This window comes from Stegostoma tigrinum, chromosome 1, assembly GCF_030684315.1.
Source record: "Stegostoma tigrinum isolate sSteTig4 chromosome 1, sSteTig4.hap1, whole genome shotgun sequence".
Classification (NCBI taxonomy): Eukaryota; Metazoa; Chordata; class Chondrichthyes; order Orectolobiformes; family Stegostomatidae; genus Stegostoma; species Stegostoma tigrinum.
This window is the reverse complement of record NC_081354.1, coordinates 77815946-77841579: the sequence shown is the minus strand read 5'-3', so window position 1 is coordinate 77841579 and position 25634 is coordinate 77815946. Positions and strand designations below refer to the sequence as shown.

At 42.4% G+C, this 25634-nt stretch overlaps 1 protein-coding gene across 3 annotated transcripts; it reads left to right on the top strand.

The window, feature by feature from the left end:
- Positions 1–6276: 6276 nt before the first annotated feature.
- enoph1 (enolase-phosphatase 1) lies at positions 6277–25014 on the top strand. Of its 3 annotated transcripts, none has more exons than XM_048545278.2 (6): positions 6284–6429; positions 11321–11422; positions 13076–13278; positions 17044–17176; positions 20924–21047; positions 24458–25014. In XM_048545278.2, exons 1-6 carry the CDS (start codon positions 6346–6348, stop codon positions 24757–24759), a joined length of 948 nt encoding a protein of 315 aa, XP_048401235.1. In that variant the 5' UTR covers positions 6284–6345; the 3' UTR covers positions 24760–25014. The 3 variants fall into 3 exon arrangements, with proteins under 3 accessions (XP_048401244.1, XP_048401235.1, XP_048401252.1); XM_048545295.2 differs by lacking the exon at positions 24458–25014 and adding an exon at positions 23551–24268 and having other exon boundaries at positions 6288–6429; XM_048545287.2 differs by lacking the exon at positions 11321–11422 and having other exon boundaries at positions 6277–6429.
- Positions 25015–25634: the final 620 nt, after the last annotated feature.

Below are 25634 nucleotides of genomic sequence, written 5' to 3'. Positions count from 1 at the left end.
GGCACGGTGCCCTCTCCCGTCCCCACCCCTCCCCAGTTCGGCCGCCGCCGTCTGACTGACTGGCTGACTCCCTGACTCCAAGTCCGTCACTGTCCGGGACTCGGGCCGCTCTCACCAGGAGCACGGAGTGCGCAGACTCGGAACCAGGGCAAAGATTCCAAACAATGAAACATTCCAATCATTGGAACGTTCCCGCTATCTGGGGGGAGGATGGGAGGCTGAAAGCGTGTAACCAGAGGCGTGAGCGTCACTGGGATCAGTGCTGAAGCCACCATTATTTGCATTGTACAAAATCACAGACTCAACACATAAATGACACGAGTGAGGAAGAACAACCTAGAATCGCCAAGTTTACGGGTGACACGAACTAGTTCTGAAGGGAAGCGGTGGGGTTGACGCAAAGAGGCTGGAGAGGGCAGGAGGACTTGGCAGGTGGACCGTCGATGGTGGAGTAGAGGTGCTATTATTTAAATAGGACCTGGGTTTGAATCCCGCAATGGCAGATGGTGGAATTTTAATTCAATAAAAACCTGGGTTTAAGAGTCTAATGATGACCATAAATTTGTTGTCAGTTGTCCGAAAAACCTATCTGATTCACTAATATCCTTTACGTACGGAAATTGCTATCCTTACCTCGTTTGACCTATATGTGACTCCAGACCCACAGAATTGTGGCTGACTCATAACTGCCGTTTGGGCAATTACAATATGCAATAAATGTTGGTCCAGCTAATGAGGCTCTCCTATAATGCCTATAAGAAAATATAAAAAGTGAAAGATAGCAGCTACCCTCAGTGGTGTTTGGGGGTTCTAAAGCTGTCATTCAAATATCAGCAGGTGATAGGGAAGACGGATGGAATGTTGGCTTTTCTTTCAAAGAGAATGGAGTATAAAAATAGGGAGGGCTTCCTGAAACTATAGAAGGCACTAGTCAAACCACATGTAGAATACTGTGAACAGTAATCAGGCCGCTTATTGAAAGATAAATTGGCACTGGGGGCAGTCCAGAGGATGTTCACTAGGCTGATCACTATTATGAACAGACTATGCTATGAGCAGAGGTTTCAGCCAGTACTCATTGGAGTTTAGAAGAGTGTGAGGCAACTTTGTTGAAACATACAAGATTCTTAGAGGACTAGGCAGGTAGTTGCTGAGAGGTTGTTTCCCTTGTGGGAGACTAGAACCACATGGCATAATCTCAGGGTAAGGGACAAAGATGAGGATTTTTTTTCACTCTGAAGAATTCTTTATACGGAGGGCTATAAAGAATGGGTTGTTAAGTATATTCAAGACTGAGATGAACAGTTTATTAATCAGTAAAAAATCAAGGGCTATGGGGAAAAGGCAAGATTTTGAAATTGAGGATTATCAGATCAGAAATTATCTCATTAAACGGTGGACTTTGGTGGTTAAATGGCTTGCTTCAGCTCTTGCTCCTATTTCATATGGGAGTGAGTAAAGGTGGGGAACTGGGGGAGTGGGGCAAAACAGTACACAGATAAGGAAAAGAGAGAGTGAGGGAATGGGGAAGGAGAGTAAACATGGGAAGGAAGAAAAAAGGACTGGAAGAGAGAGAATGTGGATAGAGGGGACCTAGTGAGAGCATGATGAGACAAGACGGCTAGGAGAGTGGGTGAGCAGGGAGAGAGAAGGAAGACAAAAGGGTGGGGTTATGAGAGGAAGGGGAGGTGGTTGGGGTTGCAGAGATTGGGAGGACTGAACAAAGAGACTACGGAACCAAGACAGAGTGGTAATCTGGGGGGAAGTGGGTAGGGAACCTGAGAGCGATGAGACTGGAATAGTGTTTTTCCAAGATAGTAAAAACTGCAGATGCTAGAGTCAGAAATAACAGTGTGGAGCTGGAGGAACACAGCAGGCCAGCAGCATCAGAGGAGTGGGAAAGTTGATGTTTTGGGTCAGGACCCTTAAGAAGGGTCATCAACTTTTCTGCTCCTCTGATGCTGTCTGGTCTGCTGTGTTCCTCCAGCTCCACACTGTTACGTAGTGTTATTCTGAACTCCTATTTCTCTATTTTTCTAATTTATTGCTGGACTTTTTGTTTCTTTATTTTTCTATTTTGTTTCTCTGTACCTTGAATCTGTATCTTGGTACCTTAGTGGAGACTTGTAAACTTCACTAGATTCATGTGACAATAAAGCTAATTCTAATACGCATGGAGGAAGACTGAAGGTGTAGGGTAGAGGAGAGGGACTGGAGAAGGTTGGGTTAAAGAGAGACTGGATGAGAAGGGTGAGTCAGGTGATGTGGGGGAGGAGTACTGGTAGGAGGCATTATAGGAGTGATTTGGAGGGAGGAGTTGTTACTGTTTGGGAGACTGGGGAAATTGCATTCATGTTTTACAGGGCACATAACAGTGAATTGTAGTCATTTCAAGTGGGCTAGAATACAAGAGCAGGGATGCGCTCCTGACCTCTGAGGCTGTACAAGGCTCTGGTCAGACTTAAGTTTGTATATTGTGAACAGTTTCGGGCTCTGTATCCAAGAAAGGAAGTACTGGCTTTTCAGGGGTCCAGAGGAAGTTTACAAGACTGGTCCTGATGATGAAGGGCTTGTCATATGAGGAGCAGTTGAGGACTCTGGATTGACACTTGATGGAGTTTAAAAGGATGAGGGGGTATCTCATTGAAACTTACAGAATACTGAGAGGTCTGGATAGAGTGGGTGTGGAGAAGACGTTCCGTTAAGGAATAGGACCTGAGGGCAAAGCCTCAGAGAGAAGAATTGACCCTTTAGAACTGAGATGAGAATAAATTTATTCAGCCAGGGGTGGAGAATCTGAGATCTCATTGCAAGAGAAGCTTTGGAGTTCAAGTGTTTGGAGTGTATGTAAGACAAAGATAGATGGGTTCTTGATTAGTAAGGAGATCAAAGGTTACAGGGAGAAGGCAGCAGAATGGGGTTGAGAAACATTTCAGCCATGATTGAATGGCAGAGCAGACTCGATGGGCCAAATGGCCTAATTCTACTCCTGTATCTTATGGTTGGAGCGATGTGGGAGCAGGAGAGAACCCAACTTTCTATCCTGGCTAATATTGTACCTGCAATCAGTGAGCTCTATCCAGCAATATAGGAACTGGTGTAGGCCATTCAGCCCCTCCGGCCTATTCTGTGATTCAGTGAGATATTGGCTAATCCACATACCAGCCTTTTGCCATTGTCCCTCAAAGGGACCAATGTTTATTTCAGTTACTCTAGTGCCTTTTTGAATATATGGAAAATCCTGGTGTCTATGTTTGTTGCTCATTTGCTGTCATATTCTACAAGGAACTTTAACATAAACCACTGCATTGCACTCTGGATATTCTTTGCAAAGGCTCATTCCAGAAGGACATATGTGATAGTCTTACCCCCTTGCAGCCATTTTGAGGGTAATCTATGGTGGCAGAGAGATTCCAGGCATTCATGAGGGATCTAATGGGTAGTGCCCTTCTAACCACCAGTCAGGCTATGTCATGATGCTTGTTGGAAAGTGGCACTGAGGCATTCTGTCAAATGACTTTGATAGTCTACTCAGAAACCACCCAAAGGATCCACCATCTCTTTTTCCTGCATGGTCGCACCAATGCCTGATAGACTTGTGCTCAAACCTTGTGTTTTCCTTTAGAAATTTTTCTGAGGGAAGCGGATAATACAGAACAATCCAATGACTTGGAACATTCCATGGTGACAAAGCCAGACACATCTTTCGCAACATTGGAGACAAGTAGAACATCAATACGTACTGACACTTAGTGCTTGCAAAACGAGAGTCTATGTACAGTCATATATCTAAATAGGTTAATTAAAAACATCAATAAGAAACATAACTGACATATTTTTAGCAGCAAATTATGGCAGATTCTTGCACATTCTTTCCGTGTCCATGTGGGTTTCCTCTGGGTGCTCCGGTTTCCTCCCACAGTCCAAAGATCTGCAAACTAGGTGGATTGGCCATGATAAATTGCCTGTAGTGTTCAGGGAGGTGTAGGTTAGGTGGGTTAAAGGGAGATGTGTCTGGGTGGGATGCTCTGAGGGTCGGTGTGGACTTGTTGGGCCGAAGGGCCTGTTTTCACACTGTAGGGATGCTGTGATTCTATATGCTGGAATCTGTACTGAAAACAACAAATGCTGGAGATCACAGTGGGTCAGGATATATCCACGGAGAGAGAACAAGCTAACATTTTGAATATAGTTGACTCTGTCAGAGCTGACATTTTAAAGCTGTTCCCTCAAAGTGACTGTGGTCAGGAATAAGAGATAACAAAGTGTCGACCTGGATGAACACAGCAGGCCAAGCAGCATCACAGGATCAGGAAAGCTGATGTTTCGGGCCTAGACCCTTCTTCAGAACTAAACTTGTCAACCCTCTTCTAGATATGACTCTATTCACAGCCAAAAGAAACTGAGACATCCGAGTACAATGGGTGTGGTTGTTCTGCAATGGAGGCTGACGAACAAATTGCTTATCATTCACAACCATTTAAGAAACAACAACTGAGCCAGTTTATCAGCATTTCAACTACATAGTTTTTAAATATCTGCGAATAAAATGATCTTGCAAACTTGCATGGCAGGAAATGCCTCTGCCAACATCTGGAGTTGATTCTGTTCAACTTTTAGATTCTTTATTAGGAGGGCATCTCCTTTGTTTGGACTGAATGCTGCACACATTACAAACTCTGACATTTGTTTACTACTGGGTAAGTTTTGAGGGCTCTGCAAAGAAATGATAATTTTTGACTCCTCATCTCCCTATATAAAGAGACCAACAGTAGGTAATTTATTAAGAACTTTTACTGGCCTAAATTAAATGCAACAAGGAAAGAACAATGTTGTAGCATGGCTGTAAATGCCCATATAGGCACCTTCATCCTTAATATTTATCCAAATTAGGCATTGGTTATGTGTTAGACTAGGAATCTAGAAAAGTAAGTGAAAGGAATTCAGTTAGTTAAATAAAAAGAATACAAAGCTTGGAAATATAATGGTGGTAATGAAGCTATTGTCAAAAAATAGTCCTTTGGGAAAGGAAATCTGCTGTCCTATCAAGTTTGATATTTCTCAAAGCATTGCATCATACATTAATGCTAGTATCAAAAGCAACCAAACTCTCTGAAGTGCTCAACACCAGAGCTCTCTGCACATTGCATTCAGATGCTAAGTTGCACTAAGTTACCTACTTATATATGTGCTCATAACACAAAACACTTATCTGAGTCACTTAATTCAATTTCGGTTTCAGCTGGTTCTTAATTAAGCTAGTGTTCCATGGGAACCATCGAAAAAACTATGCCAAGGCCATTACAGAATTTCAAACTGTAGCTTTCAGCTTGATGCCAACTACAAATACAAACTAGATTAACTTTGTCCAGAATAAAATAAAAATGTAGACTTTGTTACCTAGCCATACACAAATCACCATTCATGTAACATCTTTGAGGCTGTATGGGAAAAGGTGGTTCCCTGAGCAGATTGTCAAAGTTATTTGGCAGAATGCCTCATTGCAGAACTTTCCAACAGGCACCAAGATGTAGCTCAACCGATAATGACCTGTCAAACCCTGTGTGCACATCTTAAATTTCTGCACCACTGCCCTCTAGATGGCTGCATCGGAGAATAGAATGCCACATATCTCCTTACAGAATGTGCTTTCACAAAGAATGTCTGGAGAGAGTTACAGTAATTTTTGTTGAGGTTTGGCCTGAGTTGGTCCTTGCTGCGGGTCTCTCTGGAATACATACTCCAAATGCTGTGAGAAAACTAACAACTGAGCCTGGAGACTATCAACTCACTATGTGCTGAGGGCTGAAATTGGGTAGCAACTGCAAAGGGGGAAGCTCACAGTCCACGGCCTTTCTGCCATAATATCTTGAAGGTCTTAAAGCTTATACAGGCTTTGGTAGCTTGTACTAGAATGTAAACAAATTCCTGTCAAAACTAGTAAATGTTCCAACATGGCACTCTAATGGCGGGGGGACACACTAAAGGTACAATGCTCAAATGAGAAATTTTAATGTATTTTCTGCAACACTGGTGTTCAATTTTTTTTGGAGCTGTTAGATAGTTTATGAAATAAAGTATACATTTGCAAAAAAAACTATAACTTTAAGCGGAGTAGGTCAATAGCTGGGTATTCTATGGTGAGTTGACCCACCTTGTCACTCCTCAAAACGTTCTACCTCTAATAAGCTACAAGTTAGAAGTTTGATGCAATAAGAAGTACAGAAAAACTGGATAAGGTGATCTTTTCCTTTTCGGTTTTACGCCGGCTAACAGTTCCGCAGCGCCTTTAAGAAGAGGAGAACTGCGGCCTGCCAGCGGGGCTGGGGTTGCAGATTCAGAGCAATGGTGCGCACTCTTGTTTCTCCGGCAGTCAGTGCATTTCTGCTGGACATCGAGGGGACCACGACTCCCATCTCCTTTGTAAAGGTAAAGCGAACAAAACGAGCAGGAATTTCATAATACGAGGCCTCCGTTTTAAAGGACACAAGTCGCGAGTGCTCTTTCCCTGCTGCAATGAGGTGAACATGCTAAAGTGAGCCGGGAGTTCGACTCGTTCGTGAATGGGAGCTGCTTCCGCCGTGTTGGTCCTGCATGCAGTAACTGCAACAAGTTGAATATTGGCCTCTGCCACTGTAAGGCCGGGAGTAGCTGCACTAGGGCACCCATCGCCAAAATATCCCTAAAACTAAAGTTAACGGTCATAGGATGGCCACGTTGCTTATTTGAGCTTTGCAATGTCCACGTAACGCTGTGTACATCTTAAGTCTGGCCTACTTGAGTCCTTAAATCTGCACAGAGCGTTCATGTCCCTTCGTGCGAAAATACATGTATAAGGAAAAAGGAGTAGGGCACGTAGTATTCAATAAGGTCTGATTAGTCCACGTGCCTCCTCATTTTTGTCTTGAATGAGCGCTTCCTTATTCTGAAACAAAAGCAGAAGTTGCTGGAAAAGCTCAGCAGGTCTGGCAGCATCTGTGGAGAGAGATCAGAGTTAAAGTTTCGGATTCAGCGACCCTTCCTCAAAACTGATTGTAATTAGGAAAAGTTGTCTTTTTGCAGAAAATAGGGTGGAGGGCATAAGGAGTAAATGCAAAGTGGAGATAGAGCCCAAAGAGAGAAGAACAGTTGGGGCAGACAAAGGTGTGAATAATGATCAGTTTGGGAGAGTGAAAAGTTAGGAGTCACTAACATTGGGTGCTGTAGAGTAGCAGACAACGTGATAGCAAGGCCTGATGTGTGGGCACTGGGGTGAGGGCATAGGAGAAGATGCCTGAAGCCCTAAAATTGTCAAACTCCATACTGTGTTCAGAAGTGGGTAGAGTTCCCAAGTGGAAAATGAGGTGCTGTTCTTCCAGCTTATGTGGAGCTGCACTGGAGCAGTGCAGCAAACCTGAAACAGCCATTTTGGGCAGGGAGCACAGTGGTGTTTTGATGTTCCAGGCAAGTTGAAACTCAGGGTCTTTTTTGCAGATAGAAAGTAGATTTTCTGCAAAGCAATCACTGAATCTACGCTTTGTTTCCCCAATGTAGAGGAGGCCACACTGAGCAGCAAATACAGTAAGTTAGATTGTGTGAAGTGCAGGTACCAAGCACTGCTTCACCTGGAAGGTGTATTTGGGTCCTTGGACTTGAGGAGGGAGAAAATAAACAGGCTGTGTTACACCTAGAGCTGCAGGGTAAAAGGTGAGGTGTTGGGAGTGAAGGCGGCATGGACGAGGGTGACGCAGAGGGAATAGTCCTTGTAGAGAGCTGATTGGGGAGGGGAGTATGTATCTGGTGGTGACATCCTGCTGGAGGTGGTGGAGACTGTGGCTAATGATCCTCTAAATGTGGATGCTGGTGGGATGGTAGGGGAGGACAAGGGTGACGCTATTGCTGATGTGGGAGGGAAGAGAGGGTGTGAGGACGAAGTGCGGGAGATGGGTCAGACCTGGCTGAGGGCCTTATCAACTACAGTGGTGGGGAATCCTCAGCTGAGGAAGAAGTTGGACATTTCAGAGGTACCCATGCCAAAGTTGACTGTCAGAATAGATGTGATGGAGATGGAGGAGCTGGGAGAGTGGAGTAAAGTTCTTCCAAGAAGCAAGGTTTGAGGATGTATAGTCAAGCTAACTGGGAGTTGGTTGATTTGTAGACTACCCTCAGAAGTGGAAACAGAGATGTCGAGGACGGGAAGGGAGGAGTCAGAGGTAGACCAGGTGAAGGTGAGTGGGGTGGAAATTGGAAGCGAAATTGATAAACTTTTCCAATTCCAGAAAAGAGAGGGAGTCAGCAGCAATGATATCGATATACCAGGGAAAGCATTGTGGGTGGGGGGTCCAGAATAGGACTGGACCAAAGGAAAGCCCTAAGACCATCCTGATGGGAGATGGATGTGTAAAGGGATTGCATGTCCATGGTAAAGAGGAAGTGGCTGGAGCCCACAAGCTATGCCCTCTGGCCCTGGAAACTCCCACAAGGGGAAACAACCTCTCCACATTGACCTGGTCAAGTCTTCCCACAAGAATCTTATATGTTTCAATAAATCCGCTTTTTCATTCTTCTAAACTCCAATCAGTACAGGCCTAACTTACCCAACCTCTTCCCATTGACAGATGTTGAGCTAAATGGCCTACAGTTGGCTTTTTAAAAGATATTTCCTCCCTTTTGAATAAAGATATTATTTTAGCAGTTTTCCAATCCTCTGGGACCTTTCTAGAATCTAAAGATCCTTACAAGTTTACTATTTGTGCATCACTATCACTGCAGCTATTTCCTCAAATGCATTCCATCCCTATTTTCTTAAACATCTTCCATTGTTCCACTTCCTTCCCTAAGCCTTAACTCTAAGAAGGTAAAACATCTGCCCAGCTCAGCCTTGAATGTATTCAATGGCTTACCTTCCATTGTTCTCTGGAGTAAAGAATTCCAAAGACGGCAATTTTCTGTGAGTGGAATTTCTTTCTCATCTCTGTCTTAAATTGTAAACCATTTTGAAAAACTCTGCCTGAATTCTGGGGTTCATACTTGACTTTAAGCATTAGCTCTGTTTCTCCTCACAAGTACTGCCAGACCTGCTAAGTTTTTCCAGTGCTTCCTGCTTTTATTTCTACCCTGTCACATTCTCCCAATCTCTGTTTCTTCTAAACTCCAATTACTTGAGGTTTAACTGACTCAACCCACTCGATCTGTCCTCAGGGGAGATCCCATTCATTCTGAAAATCAACCAAGTGAGCCTTTTTTGAACTTCCTTCAGTGAAAGTATGTCCCTCCTTATTTAAGGAGACAGTGTCCTATTCTGATATAGCTAGATTTCCCTCCGTTTACACTCCATCTCTCTTATAATAAAGACCAGCATTCCCTTTGCATTTTTAATTAGTTGCTGTGTTTAAAACCTGTCAAGATATTTAGATAATGAACTGTGAGGCTGGTTGAACGCAGCAGGCCCAGCAGCATCTCAGGAGCACAAAAGCTGACGTTTCGGGCCTAGACCCTTCATGAAACGTCAGCTTTTGTGCTCCTGAGATGCTGCTGGGTCTGCTGTGTTCATCCAGCCTCACATTTCATTATCTTGGATTCTCCAGCATCTGCAGTTCCCATTATCACAAGATATTTAGATGTCAGGGTTGTGTATTTACCAACAATTCTGCTGCCAATAGTTTAAAATATTTATTAAATAAGAAGAACTATATTCACTAAAGGACTGGAAGCTGGACTCACTGACTCTATATCAAGTTACAATTCTGTGCAGAACTCTGTTACAGTACAGATTACTTCATTGGGTGCATACATATCTATATATACTTAAACTTGAAAAGGCAAGCTTGTTCAGAACTTTCTGGATTCATAACTGGATTTCAACATAAGTGTAAAACACAAAATTTGGATTGTTTATGAGACATGATTCTTTTTACGAATATTTTCAGTTTGATGTACACCAGTTTTTTTGTAAAACACCAATCACAGAAAATGAAATGCTTCACAAGGGGTAGAAATGTAAAAATTGAGCAGAATTTTTGGTAAGACACAAGAGTTACTTCTGGAAGTCTTAGAAGCACCTTTCAGATCTTTTAGAATATGGCAACATAGCCGCTTTAGCACTTTTGAATCAGTGTCATTGCAGGGGGAAATTAGAATGATAAAACCCCTACAGTGGGGAAGCAGGTCATTGGGTCTGCACTAACCCCTATGTCACATTTCCCATGGCTAATCTATCTAGCCTGCATGTCCCTGGATACAATGGGGCAATTTAGTATTGCTAATCCACCCAACATGCACAGCTTTTGGACTACAAGAGGAAACCCTCACAGAGGCAAGCAGCATGAGCAAATTCCACATGGACAGTCTTCCAAGGCTGGAACCGAACCCCAAATCCTGGGCCTGTGAGGCAGCAGAGCTAATCACTGTGCCACCATAGCATCATGCTTAGTTTTGGAACGTAATTTCAGAGACAGGATCATAATTGCTCAAAGGTCTCTTTCCAGTACTGAAGCAGAGAGAGCATATAATACCAGTAACCTAGAATTAGGGATTGAAGAATGTGAACTGAATCTCGAATGTATCATAGAGCTAAATAAGGTTACATAGAGAGTTCAAACGAGGGACGAGAATCTTAAAGTATGTGTGTTGTGGTGCACCTGTAATCAGTAATGATTTATGAATCAAAAGTTCTACATTTTGTGAAGTTTACGGTGGTAAGTGAGGTCAAAAAATAGGTAAAGATTTTTGCAGCAGAGGGGTGAATTAAGGATAGAAGCAAGCAGTGTCTAGAAATGGACAGGGGGAAACTTGCTGCTAATACCCCCAGTATGTGGAGTAGGAAGCACAATCCAAGATTAGAGAATGCACATCAAAGTATTGTCAAGAATTTCAGTGAAAGAATCCCTACAGAGTGGAAGCAGGCCATTCAGCCCATTGAGTCCACACTGACCCTCTGAATTCTGCTCAGACCCACCCCATCCCTGTAACCCTACACTTCCCATGGCTAACCCGCCTAGCCTGCACATCCCTGGACACTATGGGCAATTTAGCATGTTTAATCCGCCTAACCTGCACATCTTTGGACTGTGGGAGGAAAGCAGAGCACCCAGTAGAAACCCACACAGACAGAGGGGGAATGTACAAACTCCACACCGTCACCCAGTGCTGGAATGAAACCCATGTCCCTGGCACTTTGAGGCAGTAGTGCTAACCACTGAGCCAACTTACCACCCTATGAGTGGTGATTTGTAGCAAAAGCACTTTGCAAGCCATTATTAATGCTCAGCAATTTAATTTTGCAACGTTAGGCTTGCTGATGCTGTGTAAACTAATGTGTGTGTATGTATTTTTAAATTAGGATGTTTTGTTTCCTTACATCAAAGAAAATGTGAAGAGCTACCTCTGTACACACTGGAATGAGAAGGAATGTCAGGAAGACGTTCACCTTTTGAGAAAACAGGTATATCTGACAGGTCTAATTATTACTCCCGAGATATCTGTCACCTTGAGGGAAAAGTAATATTTTGCTGAACTGAGTGCAACAAAGGGGATTGTATCAGAGATAATGGGATCTGCAGATGCTGGAGAATCCAAGATAATAAAATGTGAGGCTGGATGAACACAGCAGGCCAAGCAGCATCTCAGGAGCACAAAAGCTGACGTTTCAGGCCTAGACCCTTCATCAGGAAAGGGGGATGGGGAGAGGGTTCTGTGTTGCAAACCTGATGGAGGGATGGAAGGCTGCATTTGCTGCCAGTTTAAATGTGCCCACTGTTGCCACAGCCCAACAGCAATGACCCTGCAGGTCTTGGGTAATGGCTTCCGTGACAGAATTTGATTATCAGTGTACCTCCTGCTAACACAGTTCATCAGGAATTCAGGGCAGTTTGCACTATCACAGTGTGTCCACACCAGACTGGAACTGGTCCTGGTGCTTCGTGTTGTTACTACTTCTCTCTTCGCTGCCTTTGCTGCTCCTTTTGACCCCCTAACCCTTGGTGACCTCATCTGAGACACTGATGTCTCTCCTCTGGGTCAATCATTTTGTAATTCATTTTAGGGACACTAAGATACTGTATTAAGTAAACTTACATTTAAAATATAACATGAAATTGCACATAGTTTGACAGTCCCTTTAACTTAACTACTAAGAAATGCTGATATAAACATTACAAAGAGTTGTGTTTTCTGCCTCTGCAAATACAGGGGGTATACTCATGCCCCAGGCAGTTGCATTTCTGCCATGTCACCACCTAATGTTGCAGTAGCAAGGTATCTGCACCAAACAATAACAGCAATAACATGAGTGTCTCGCAAATATTTTAAAAGGATTAAAAACCTGGATCACAATTTGACCACTGTCTTACTCCAAACACTTGCCTTTTGTACTCCTGACCCCTTGTTGTCCCCATCTGGCTTATTGCTGTGCTACCCACCCCGTTCACTGCCCCTGAGAGTGAGTGAACCTGTGAGTGGGGTGAGGGAGGTGGCAAGGTTTTGGAGGATTATCAGGCATGTGAGGGAAAATGATTTTGAAGATACTATCAGATCAGCCATTGAATGGCAGAGCAGCCTTGAAGGGCTGAATGGCCTACCCGTTTCTGAGTTGATTGCAAATATGCTGTTGTATCACCTTTGTAATATTTTGTGGGCAATAGCATACTTGAAGTGATGAAGTAGCCTCTCCACTGTTACACAGTTCTAGCCAGGTAGATTCTGTCACTGACCATTTAACTGAATCTTCCCTCTATAGTACTGAAATAGGCTCTTTTATCTCTGTTCCCAATTCTTCCTATGTTTTCTTATGTCCTTCCCTTTCTTTACTGAATTCCTGGTAGTCAGGAGCATCAACATCTGAATCCTTCCCTTCTTTGAACTTGCTGTCTCTAATTCCCAATACAGAAGTCCTTAGTGTTTATTCATGCCTTCAATTTATTATGCATTGTGCATTGAAGTGCACATATTTCAAAGCTATCTTTGATTGTCTTATTTTAACACCCCCACCCCAACCCATGTTCCCTGCAATCTCTGAACTATTTTACGTGCTAAAGCTTATTTTTTCTCATCTGGATACCTTGTGTAACTTCTGTAATTCTTCTTTTATTGGTCCTAGGCTAAAGATGACAAGGAATTAGAAGGAGCAGTGCTAATTCCAGAATGGTGTTCAGGTGAAAATGCTGACAAGGAACAAGCTCTTGAAATAGTGACAAATAACATCTTGTGGCAGATGTCCCAGGACAGGAAGACAACAGCTCTGAAACAGCTGCAGGGTCATATGTGGAGGGAAGCCTTTCTACATGGAGAATTGAAGGGAGAGTAAGTGATTTAAAATGTGGGCATTATGGAGCAAATTGCATTTGATCCCACAAATAGAAATAGAAGGTGCAATCTTACCATTTTTTAGCTCCGTCTGAGTCATGTGGAGTCTGGTGTGAGTAACATGGCAAAACGAAGCAAGTGCTTGCACTGTATCTTACCAAACTCGCCGCATTAATTGCCATTTGAACCCTCGCGGTGAGAATCATGCCCTACACCTGTCCCATTTGACAGCTCCCAGTGCAACTTGGTGCCCACTAGAGACCACAGAATTGACTGGCATCCCTGGTGCCAGTGACACCTTTCAAAAGCCATTATGCATCTGGACCAATATTGTCAGTCTAGAGCTGCCCTGCATGGTTCCTGATATTTGCCACAGACATAGCAGACAGGGAAATATCAGCACCCCACTTTATGGTCAGGATCCTGGAGATCCTGCTGGACGGGGCACTGCAGAGGTGGGACATTCTCTTCCTCAGGACCAGCAGTGGAGATCACAACACCAGCTCATACCGATCTGGCTCAAGGTTGCCACCCGGATCGGTGCAGTTTTAACCTTCTGGAGGAATACCCAGCACCGCAGGATGAAGGTCAATGACTTTATCCGCTCGCCAGGGTAAGTGCCACCATCTTCTGTCCGATCCCTTACACTCACTGTATCTCTGCTACTGTACCCACCTCCCGCCAAGTCTCATCCCCTATCACTCTCATTATGGTCTGCAACACCTCCCCACCTCACTTTCACCCACTTCAACCCCTGACACTACTAATATGCCCTCTGTGCTGCCTGCCTACTCACTCGCTCGGGACACCCCCCCCCCCCCCCCCCCGCCAACCTGCAACAACAGTAACAGCTATGCTACCCACTTTGATCTCCCTGAATACCAGCCGCTGTCTCATTCCAGCAGGAAAGTTTCTGACAGTCAGGTAGAAGGAGTCCAGGCAAGTGGTGGGCTGTCCCTCTTTCAGCTCGTCATGACAAAGAATCCTGACTCTGCCTCGAGTGAAGACTATTCCCTTGACTGAGTCTTGTTGATAAATGTGCTTCCTGGCTCTGTATCTGTGCTAAATGACATGACAATAACTTGTAATATGAAGCTGATCTGTCTGGCTGAGGGGGAAGGGCAAGGCAAACAAGACAGGCCACTATGAACATCCACCCTACATCCTGAGCCTGCGCACCCTGGCCTAGACTCCTCAACCTGGGAACACAGATTGATGGGAACACCTCCACCTGCAAGTTCTCCAAGCCACTCACCATCTGACTTAGAAATATACCATCATTTGTTCACTGTCAATGGGTCAAAATCTTGAACCTCCATCCCTAATGGTGGCTGTACCTACATGAAATAAACTGCCAACTGTGTTGAGAAGGCAGCTCATCAGCACCTTCTGCTAGGAATGGACAATAATTGCTGGCCCTGTCAGCAATGCCCACACCTCGTGAATAAAATCCTCACCGCATCTGGTCTGTCCAGCCCTGTTATAATTTTATATGTTTCAATCAGGTCCTCTCTCATTGTCCTAAACTGTATTGAACACAGGTCTAGTCAAACCAATCTCTCCCCATATGCCAGTTCTGCCATTCCTGGTATCAGCTGAGTGAACCTTAGCTGCACTCCTTCTGTGACAAGTATATCCTTTCTTACATGGAGAGACCAAGACTGCATGCAGTAATTCCAGGTGTGTTCTCTTCAAGGCCCTGTATAACTGCAGTCAGACCCCTCCCACTTCTGAACTCTGATCCTCTTGCAATGAATACCGTTTACCTTTCTGATTGCTTGCTGTGTCTGCATGTCTACTTTCATTGGTGTCCAGGAACACCCAGATTCCTTTATACATCCACATTTCCCAATACACAGTAATTTAAATGGAACTCCATCTTTCTGTTTGTCACACAGAAGTGTATAACCTCATATTTAGCCACATTGAACTGCATCTGCACTCACTGAACTTGTCTGAGTCACCTTGAAGCCCCCTTGCAGTCTTCTCATGACTCACAATCCCACCGAGTTTTGTGATGGCAGCAAAATTGGAAATGTTGCATTTGGTTTCCGTCACTTCTAAATATCGTGAATAGCTGGGGCCCAAGCGCCGATCCTTGTGGTACATGATTAGTCACTGCCTGCCTCCCAGAAAAGGACCCATTTATTCCCACTCTTTGTTTTCTATATGTCAATCAATTCTCAATCCATGCCAATATCTTACCCTTTTCCCGTGTGCCTTCATTTTGTCCATTAACCTCTTATGTAGGACTTCATTAAAAGCCTTCTGAAAATCCAAGCATACCACATCCACTGGTTATCCCTTATCTGTTCCTCCAGTTACATCCTCAAAAAACTCCAGCAGATTTATTAAACATGATTTGCATTTCATAAATCTATGCTGGTATATCCAACCATGTTAATGCTTTCCAAATGTTTTGCTATCACCTCGAGTATAAGGTAGTGGACAGGGACATGTCTGTGGATATTCTTTATAAGGACTTAAGAAGGTATTTGATAAAGATCCGCCACATTAGGGGCATTTAAAAAGTCCTTGGATAAGCATATGGATGATGATTGTATAGTATAGGGGGAGGGGCTTGGATTAGTTCACAGGTCAGCACAACATTGAGGGCTGAAGGGCCTGTTCTGCGCTGTATTGTTCTATGTTCTTTGTTCTATGTTCTATATATAAGGGTAGAAACTCACAGAATTGAGGACAAATTACTGACAGAGCTGGGAAATTGGTTGAGTGGCATACAACAGATGTAGAGATAATGGGCAAGAACTCAAAATTGGCAGGGTGTGATCGATGATGCCCCATAAAGGCCTGTGTTAAGGTCTCAATTATTCATATTATTTGTTGACAGCTTGGTAATGCCACAGAAAGTCATATATCCAAATTTACTGATGGCACAAAGTTAGGCAGCACTGTTTGACGGTGTTGATGATAGCATAAGATTACAAAGGGATACTGATAGACTGAGTGAATGGGAAAAACCGTGACAAGATGGAGTTCAAGTAAGCAAGTGTGAAATTATCCATTTTGAATTAAAAAAAGACTAGATCAGTGTTTTTCTAGATGGTCTGGGGTTAAATGCAGTGGATGTCCAGAGAGATTTGAGTGTTCAAGTGTGCAGATCTTTAAAATGTCCTGAACAGGTGCAGATATAACCAAGAAATCTGAAGGAATGCTGGCCTTTGTAGCTAAACTCCTAGGGGTGCAGAGTTATGCTGCAGTTATACAAAACCCTGGTCAGATCCCACTTGGAGTACTCTGAGTAGATCTCGGCATCACACCTTAGGAAGGATATATTGGCCTTAGAGAGAATACAATGCAGGTGTACAAGAATGATACCTGGACTCCAGGGGTTAAATTATCAGGAGAGATTATGCAAATAATACCTGTTTTCTCTAGAATTTAGAAGTTTAAGGGGTAATCTAATCAAAGTCCTCAAGATACTAACAGGAAAACACAGGATAGATAAAGATTAACTGTTTCCACTGTTCTAGACCTAGAGGGTGATATTGGATTGTGGTTGGCTGTGATAATCTTTCAGTCCTTGCTATCTGGGCTTGCCGATACTGAAATGGCTACTGGGATTCTGGTAACTTTCTGGTATCTTACCCATGAAATTGAACACTCAAGGGTCAGTGCTGTTGAGGAAAAGAAAATTGAATAGGAAGCAATTCAGAACGGAGCAATGGCTCATTTTTTGAATAGTTGCGAATTACTGTTGTGTTTTAACATTTTTCTTTCTTATTGTTGAATGTGAGTCAGAGTCTATAAAGATGTTGCTCCAGCAATTAAAGAGTGGAGGAAGGAAGGCAAGAAGGTGTACATCTACTCTTCAGGCAGTGTGGAAGCTCAGAAGCTTCTGTTTGGATACTCTGTCGAGGGAGACCTGTTGGAGGTAGGACACCTTTGTTTGTTGCACCTGTCCTTACTGATAGTGTGGTTTCCTCAACCAGTTCATCAGTGTGAAAATGTACTGGCACTGCTCAGACTGGAAAATAAAACCAAAATCTGCACAGGTTCAGGCATTCCGAGCTCTTCTAGGTCAGCTTGTCAATGCAGTAGATGAGATGCTTAGACATGAAGACTAGAAAGATCCCAGCTACCGTTGCTGGAGCGTGCGGAGAAAAGCTTGCCCAGAAAGCTAACACCATACAACACACACCAGAAGGTCAAAACCTAATGGTGACCAATGTTGATGGTTATAAAACAAATCCATCAACTGGGTAAATGACTTTTGAGCAAGGAAATCTGCTATTCTTGTTGAGTCTGGCCTACATGTGCCTCCGGATCACACTAATATGATAAATTTTAACTGGATTAAACATTTAGGAATTCTCACTGGGGACATGCAGCCAGAGCTGTCTGCCAAGATGCCTTAGAGCTGGGCGTGGTGAATCAAAGCGGGTTGGATGAAGTCAATGTAAATACCCTGACTCGAAATAGGGAACAGGGTTGCCGCTGTTAGGAGAAAGGAAAAGTGTTCTAACACTTTCCAAACTTTCTTTTGATTTTATTAAACTACATCTCTTGGGTGGTATCATTGGAAACTTTTTACACAATTGTCATATTTTCGCTCAGCACAGTCTTAAAGGTGGAACTAAAAACCGAGGCGCCGCAATATCTCAGCAAAGATGACCAGGTGAAGGCGTTCATGAGCTGTTAGGGTGTTTCTCAGTGAATTCAGTAACTGTGTATATAACAGATAGACTTGTTTTACTAAGAGTCTTCCATCTAGTATTTCCTAATTGAATCTAAACTTATAATTTTCTGATCTTCATGAAGTTGATATCACACCAAAAAACACATGTCTGTGAGAGATCTGGTCATTTGGTAATAATGTCACTGACGTGGTAATCTAAACGCCCAGGCTAATCTTCTAGTGACATAGATTCAAATCCTACCATGATGAAATTTGAATTCAATTTTTTTTAAACTATAGGTTAACGGTAACCATTGTTGATGGTTGTAAAACAGATTCATCAGGTTGATAAATGTCTTTTAGGGAAGGAAGTCTGCTATCCTCGTTGAGTCTGGCCTATATGTGCCTTCAGATCACAGTAAGTCTGAAGTGCCCTCTGAAATGGCCAGTCTATTCCAGAGCAATTAGAGATGGGCAGCAAATGCTAGCTTTGCCAGTGATACCAACATACTGTGCATGTCAGCATATTTTTTTCTTGCAATGTTTCCCCATAGGGAGGAAGTGGCATAGTGGACTAGCATTCCACACACCCAGGTTCTGAGAACACAGATTCAAATCCCACTGTGGCAGATGGTGAAATTTGGTTAGATTGATTAGATTCCCTACAGTGTGGAAACAGGCCCTTCGGCCCAACAAGTCCACACCGCCCCTTGAAGCATCCCTCCCCTCCGACCCATCCCTCTATAACCCACACACCCCTAAACACTTCGGCAATTTTAGCACGGCCAATCCACCTAACCTGCACATCTTTTGGACTGTGGGAGGGAACTGGAGCACCCAGAGGAAACCCACGCAGACACGGGGAGAATGTGCAAACGCCACACAGACAGTTGCCCGAGGTGGGAATCGAAACCGGGTCCCTGGCGCTGTGAGGCTGCAGTGCTAACCACTGAGCCACCATGCCGCCTAAATAAAAAATTGGAATTTAAAAGCTGGACTAATGGTGATTTATAAGCACTATCAATTGTTGTAAAAACCAATCAGGTTCACTAATCTCCTTTAGGGAAGGAAATCAGACATCCTTAATTGCCCTGACCTACATTAGACCACAGCCCCACGGCAATATGATTGACAAAAATATTGGCCTTCCCAGCAATGCCTACATTCCATGAACAAATTATTTAAAAAAAGGCAAAGAATTCTTTGCACAGAAATGAAAGTTACAAGTTTCCTTCGCGGAGTCTGAAGCTCTCATACTTTCAAGGAATATTGGTCATGCAAGTAAGTCTGAAACCCACTTAAATTTGTGAAAATCCTTTTTAGTGATGTTGTTCATCTTTGAAACAGTGCTTACTTGATATACATGTGCAGTTTAGTTTTACCCAGTGTGGTAGATATTCCTTGGGTTGTTTGGAAGCCTTAGTTTCTGCAGGACAAATTCTTTTCCTTATATTACGTGACATGACATTTGTAGGGATGTCTTTGGTACAGGAGACATAAAGGTCTCGAAAGCAGACTGTTTAGTATTGAGTAGAGTGACTGTAATATTTCAGATTATTGCATTTGAAATTCCCCACCATTTGTTAGTAGCATGTTCTGACACTCCACCCCTCCCATGCCCCGAAACAAATTCCTTTGTATTTTTCATTTCAAAAATACACTTTTATTCATAAGAAGTCTTCATATACAATAATAGTCACTGGAGCAGTTCAACTCTGTACAGTCTTTACATATGGAGAACAAACAAATGCAAGGCATTTCTTACTCATACAAGACGATATTTACATATATGTGAGGCACCAGGAGGGCCCAATCAGACCTGACAGTAATCAAGACTCATAAAACAAGTATTGGCATGGCGAGAAGACAAAAATGGAATGTCAAGCCCGTGGAAGAAACTAATGCCTGGGTGTAATGATGCAAATGACACAAAACAACCCAAAAGGAAAATATCAATGAAAAGACTAACTTCTCCCTTTTATAGTTTTGAGAATACAACGAAAAATGAAGGACTCAAGCCAGAACTCCTTTCTATGTGTTAAAATGAGAGCAGTGAACCAATCCTCAAACACTGTGTAGATTGCTACTCTGGTTAGTAGTCCCTTGCCCATTCCAGCCCAACTTAGTGATCTAGTCCAGGGGGTTTTAATTGGATTTACGTGGAAATCATTTGAAAATAAATCCTACAAATTGCTACTATTCTTTGATACTACTGGTGCTGCTACTGGTGACAGCATAGGCACTGTGAATGCATGGGGCAGTGGGTGTGCCCCCTGCAATTGCAGTGGCACCAAATGCAGCCCTTTTTAAATACTGTCTTTCGTTTCATTCCTGTCAATTTTAAATAGTTCTTGAATTCAATTTTCAAGCAGCAATCAGTCAGCTGAACATAGCTGGAGGAATGGTTGTAGGGTTGTAGGGGGTTCTGAAAAAGGGTCTAGGCCCGAAACGTCAGCTTTCTGCTCCTCTGATGCTGCTTGGCCTGCTGTGTTCATCCAGCTCTACACCTTGTTATCTCTTGAATGGTTGTAGGTTCTGGTATCCTTGGTCCACAGTTCTTGCTCATGACAACTTCCAGCACAGGCTGAAGGTTAATCTGTACGTCAAGGAAGGACAAGGTCACTGTCTACAAAACAGGGCCCAGTAGTAGTCAGTGCTCTCAAGAGAGGATGAAATAAACGATCATCATTTATTTCCTAATAAAATAATGACAAACAGTTCAACTAGGTTTAGCAGTTAAATGTAAAACAATACACTTGGCCAGTAGAGATAATAAGGTGTAGAGCTGGATGAACACAGCAGGCCAAGCAGCACCTTAGGAGCAGGAAGGCTGACATTTCGGGCCTAGACCCTTCTTCAGAAAAATCGGCCAGCATATGGTTTAGAAATGCAACAAGCTGTTGGCATTGAGTGGTGTAAAGTAGTGATGAATTTAAAGTTTTAACTAAGTACATAGCTAAAGGTGAAAGTGATGAATAAATGGCATTTGTTTCATCCTCTCAGCTTTTTGATGGCCATTTTGACACAAAGATTGGTTCCAAAGTAAAAGCTGAAAGCTACAGAGAAATTGCCAGAAATATTGGTTGTTCCACGGACAACATACTTTTCCTAACAGATGTGACAAAAGGTACATATCTATTCAAATATTTATTGCTTGTTTTTGCAACTTATTTGACTGTTCAGTGACATTTCTGTGGGGAACGAAAGAAGAACAAATAAGAACTGCTAAGATGAGAGATAGAAGTGTATTGGTAATGTCCTGGACATCAAAGACCCCAGCTAATGCCCACAGGACAAGTTCAATGGCCAATGTGATGGCTGGTGGAATGTGAGTTCAAAAAACAAATCTTGAATACAAAGCAAGTCTCAATATTTTTGCTGCAACAATTCTGTTGGAAGAAGAAAATGTGCAGGTTGTGGGGAGAACGTTGGCAAGTGGGATTGAGTGAAATGCTCACTCAGATACTAATCAGACGCAGTGGGTCCACCTTTTTGATAAGTGGTAATCTCATGCAGATTGCAATTCTGCTTTTGTTTGTATATAATGGAAGACTTCTACAGGACAGGAGATTCCAATCAGGACTCCTCCAGGACTCCTCCTCCCATCTGACAATTCTCCTGTAGCGCAGTGCAATCAGCAGAAGGCAAACCATGCCCTCTTTCAAGGAAGTCAGCTACCGTCTGCTAAAGTTGAAAAGACTAGAATGATACAGTAACACTTGAACAGACTGTACATGTTAAAAGTTTGAGGTTGGCATCAAAAGGAGCTGGTGCCAGATAGGTAGGACCCTCTGTAAGTAGGGTGTCATTTGGTATGGTGTAGTGTAACAGGAGGTCAGGTGCCACATGTGATCGTGTGCCAAGAGGGTAGGTAGTGTGCCAGTTTAGTAGTATAGGATGCCAAATAGGTAAGGTACCAGTCTAGTCAGGTGCAAGGAGGGGGCAGGTCTGTGATTCTGTCTTAAAGGTAGGTTGGTTTTGGTGAGACACTCTGAGTGTGGGGGACCAGGAGCGTGGTGTGGTGGCAGGGTTGGACACTCAATGTTTTGAGCAGAATTTCAAGGGAAGTTGGGGGAGAGTTGGATTGGATCCAGAGCTGAGAACCAATTGGAGTGGAGGGTGATAATGGAGTAGATTATGGCTGTGGGTCAAGAGGATGGGAAGGGTGATGCAGGGTACATGAAGGGGGTGGGAAAGAGCGATTGAGTTTGGAGTGGGGTGGGTATAGGTGGACATGTCGGATGCTGAGCTGGGTCGGGATGTTGAGTCTGGTGAGGGTTCCGAATCTCATGCTGTAAGGGTTCCAGGGGAGTTGTTGTTGGGAATGTGAGATTAGTAATGGGATCTCCTTAATGATTAATTGGAAGTTAGACTATGCATTTAATAGTCTATCTTTTCCTGAATAACTTGTGTTTTAAATTATTTGGAACCCTTTGAATGCTCCAGTTTAGATGGACATTCACGTTAGATTCCAAGGGTAGATGAATTGGCCAACAGAAACTTCAATTTCTTGGGCAATCCCTTCAGAGCCTGCAATGATGGGGATTTTTCAGGGTCTTCGTACACAACTCCATTCTACACTGGAGTAATGACTGGCCATCAGAACTTCCAGGCCATTGGCCTGAATGGCCTCCTTGAGCACTGTCATAATTTTTTTTTGGAAAGGATGCGTTCGAGTGAGTAGAGTACAGTGATCTTGCCCGTATTGGCAAATCTTGAATAGTAACAGTGCTTAAAGTAGCAGGTTTGAAATAAATCAAAATAATATGTATTATTTTGTACGGATAGATTGTGGTACTGTCTTTAAAGAGCTGGCATTTTTTTGGAGTACGGGGAATTCTGTCAGTGTTTCGATCAGCATTTCTCCCTCAACTATTCCCACCAGAATACAGATTAACCATTTATTCATTCCGTTTATACAATTTTTGTTTGCAAATTGGCTGCCACATTTGCCTCCTGAACAGGAACCTGAATCATCTTCTGAATCGTCATTCATTGCACACCATGTGTCTACGGTGTTTTGGTATGTTATGTAAATGCAAACATTTCTTCTACCTTCCAACAACAGATCACACCCCAAGTATTAACCAACCACTGGCAAGGTTTAAATACAATACTATTTAGATAACAGCAGTGAGGCTTGTGATTTATGTTCACAGTTGTAACATTCGACTTGTCATAGTTTCAAGTCAAAAAGGGGTCAATAAGAATTTATTGGACTATCATTGATTTAATGTGCTAAAGATTAAAGGATATTTATTTTATCAAGTGTTTGCTTTTTTTCATATTTGCAAACAAATAGTTGATGACCTAATGTGTATAACTTTAAGATTATTCTTATGTCATTACTTATGGAATTTAAAATAAAACACTTGTGAAAAAGTCATACCAGACTTGAAATGTTAACTGTTTCTTTCTGCTCAGATGCTGCCAGACCTGCTGAGTTTCTCCAGCATTTTGTGTTTGTTTCATTACTTCATCTTGAATCTTGTTTCCTGTGGCTCTTTGCAGTTGTGTGCATTTATTCACAAGCACTGAGAGATTTGTTATCATTCTTCCATATGTTTATTGTTTTAGTTTATTATTTTGTTGGCCCTGTAAATTTTGCTTTTTTTTAAACATTCTATCAGAGGCAAGGGCTGCGGAAGAAGCAGGAGTTCAAGTGATTCTTGTGGTGAGGCCTGGAAATGCAGAGTTGACAGAAGAAGAAATGTCTTGTTCTATTATCACCTCTTTTGGTGAACTCTTATTCTCCGATCCCAAAGCAAACTGAGCAGCTTCAAAGTACAATCAAAGGACTTACTAAAACCTTTTCTCAGCAAGGATTTTCATAAATTTGTTCTAATCACAAGAAAAGCATTTACGATAATCTTTTTGGAGAAAACAAACTTACAAGAAAGATTGGGACAGTGGCTTGTGGTTACTTTCCCTTGTATGTTAAGCTTATGATTTCGGTCTTGCTGCTATGGAAAGGTATTGATCTCGCAAGATGAACAGGAAAATTCAGATGAGAAGTTGGTCCAGGCTACTATCCACATGAGGAGGAACTAGATAATCTACCTTTTCATCAAACGTGCAATTATGGGGATATGCTCTTTTATGGAAACGTGAAATTTGTGTATCTACTTGAAATGTGAAAAATCCCTAATTGTACAGCTTGATTTTGTACTTTTACACATTGCTCTGACTGGAAAAACCGTTTAGGACTGTAAAGAGGTGAAGCTGAAATATGTGATTTTAATGGGATCAATTTAAGATATTTAACTGAGGATATAACACATCTGGTAAAAATACATTAAGCAATGCAAACAATATCAGAAAGAGAAATAAAGACATTTGTTTAAACTATTTTTAACAAAGTATATTTAAATAATTTTAATAAATCTTTAATGCTTAGTTAAGTTTTTCATTTTAAACAATCCTTTTTTACTACTTTCTCTGCTTTGGGAAACTCATGTTATGAACCTCCTGTTCTGAATTATAGAAGACTTGTGCAGTACAAGCCAGGACAAATTGTACTTTGTATATTAATTTCAGTCTGTTTCAGTGCTCTTATTTCAGAATCTGGAGGTCACGGGTTCAGGCATCTCTTCCAAGACTGTACATTGAATCTAACTTTAGCACTGGAATTTGAGAGTGACTCAGTGTTCACAGTGCTAATTTCTGACGTAAAAACACTAAATCTGCCTTCTCCTGGGAAGATCCTATGTCACTATATCCGAGGAGCAAATGTTTTGCCCATTTCTAAGGGAATGGTCATCCATCAACCATTGTCAATCACTAAAGCAAATCATATTTTTTTTGGTATTACTGTCTGTAGTGCCTTGTGTGAAAACTAGCTGCTGTGTGCCTTCAACTAGAACAGTGATTACATTTCAAAAGTATGTCATTGGCAGTGATGTGCTTTGGGAGAGCATGAGGATGTGAAAGCTGCCATCGAAGTGCAAGTTCTTTCCTGCCATAACAAACTCCTTTAAGGAGCTCCACCTTGTGGTTTCACAAAAGCAAGTTACAACAGAATTCCGCAAGAGTGTGTTGTCAACCAGAAAAGCATATTGTGAGGAGTATTTTGTACAATTTGAGCTTTGAACACACTTCCCGGTTAAATAAATTTAAGTAACGAAATATATACATAATGTGTGAACTATTAGATTTTGCATGCTGTAAGACATTTGATACACATTTTCTTGTGATTTAAGAGTAGAATTTTCCTCATAATTTGTTGAGTCGTAGTAGAATTGGTCTTGTGCCTGAATCCAGGACATGAACCTGTGCTGTGCACGTGGCATGTACCTATAAAGACCAATGGTGACAACATAGGGGACTGCTGCATTCTTCTCATTGCCAATTTGCTGTGGGCCCCAGTTACTGTCCCAGAGGTTTCAAAGAGGGTTGGTGTAATGGAGACCAGTGGATAATTGAATGTCGAGCTATGTGGAGCACTTTTATTCCTTCCAGCAATATAATAGTTAGGATAAAAATTAAAATATTAGTGACAGCATCGTTGGCAGATTTCAAATTTGCAGTATGCTGAGTGCATTCAGTTCAAAATCTCATGGATAAGTTTATAACCTCATGTATGACTGACACATTGTTCTTCTGTGCTGCTAATGCAAATAGGTATAGGAATAGACCATTCTTCTTCTCAAACCTGTTCCACCATTCATTATGTAATGGTTGATGGCTCACATTTGGCTATGTTTTTGAGGAAGAT

Excerpts from the sequence above, each read along its gene's own strand:
- enoph1 (XM_048545278.2), top strand. The coding sequence starts at position 6,346 with ATGGTGCGCACTCTTGTTTCTCCGGCAGTCAGTGCATTTCTGCTGGAC. Across the intron at positions 6,430-11,320 it reads CTCCCATCTCCTTTGTAAAG|GATGTTTTGTTTCCTTACAT; the intron begins GTAAAGCGAACA and ends TTTTTAAATTAG. Across the intron at positions 13,279-17,043 it reads CATGGAGAATTGAAGGGAGA|AGTCTATAAAGATGTTGCTC; the intron begins GTAAGTGATTTA and ends AATGTGAGTCAG.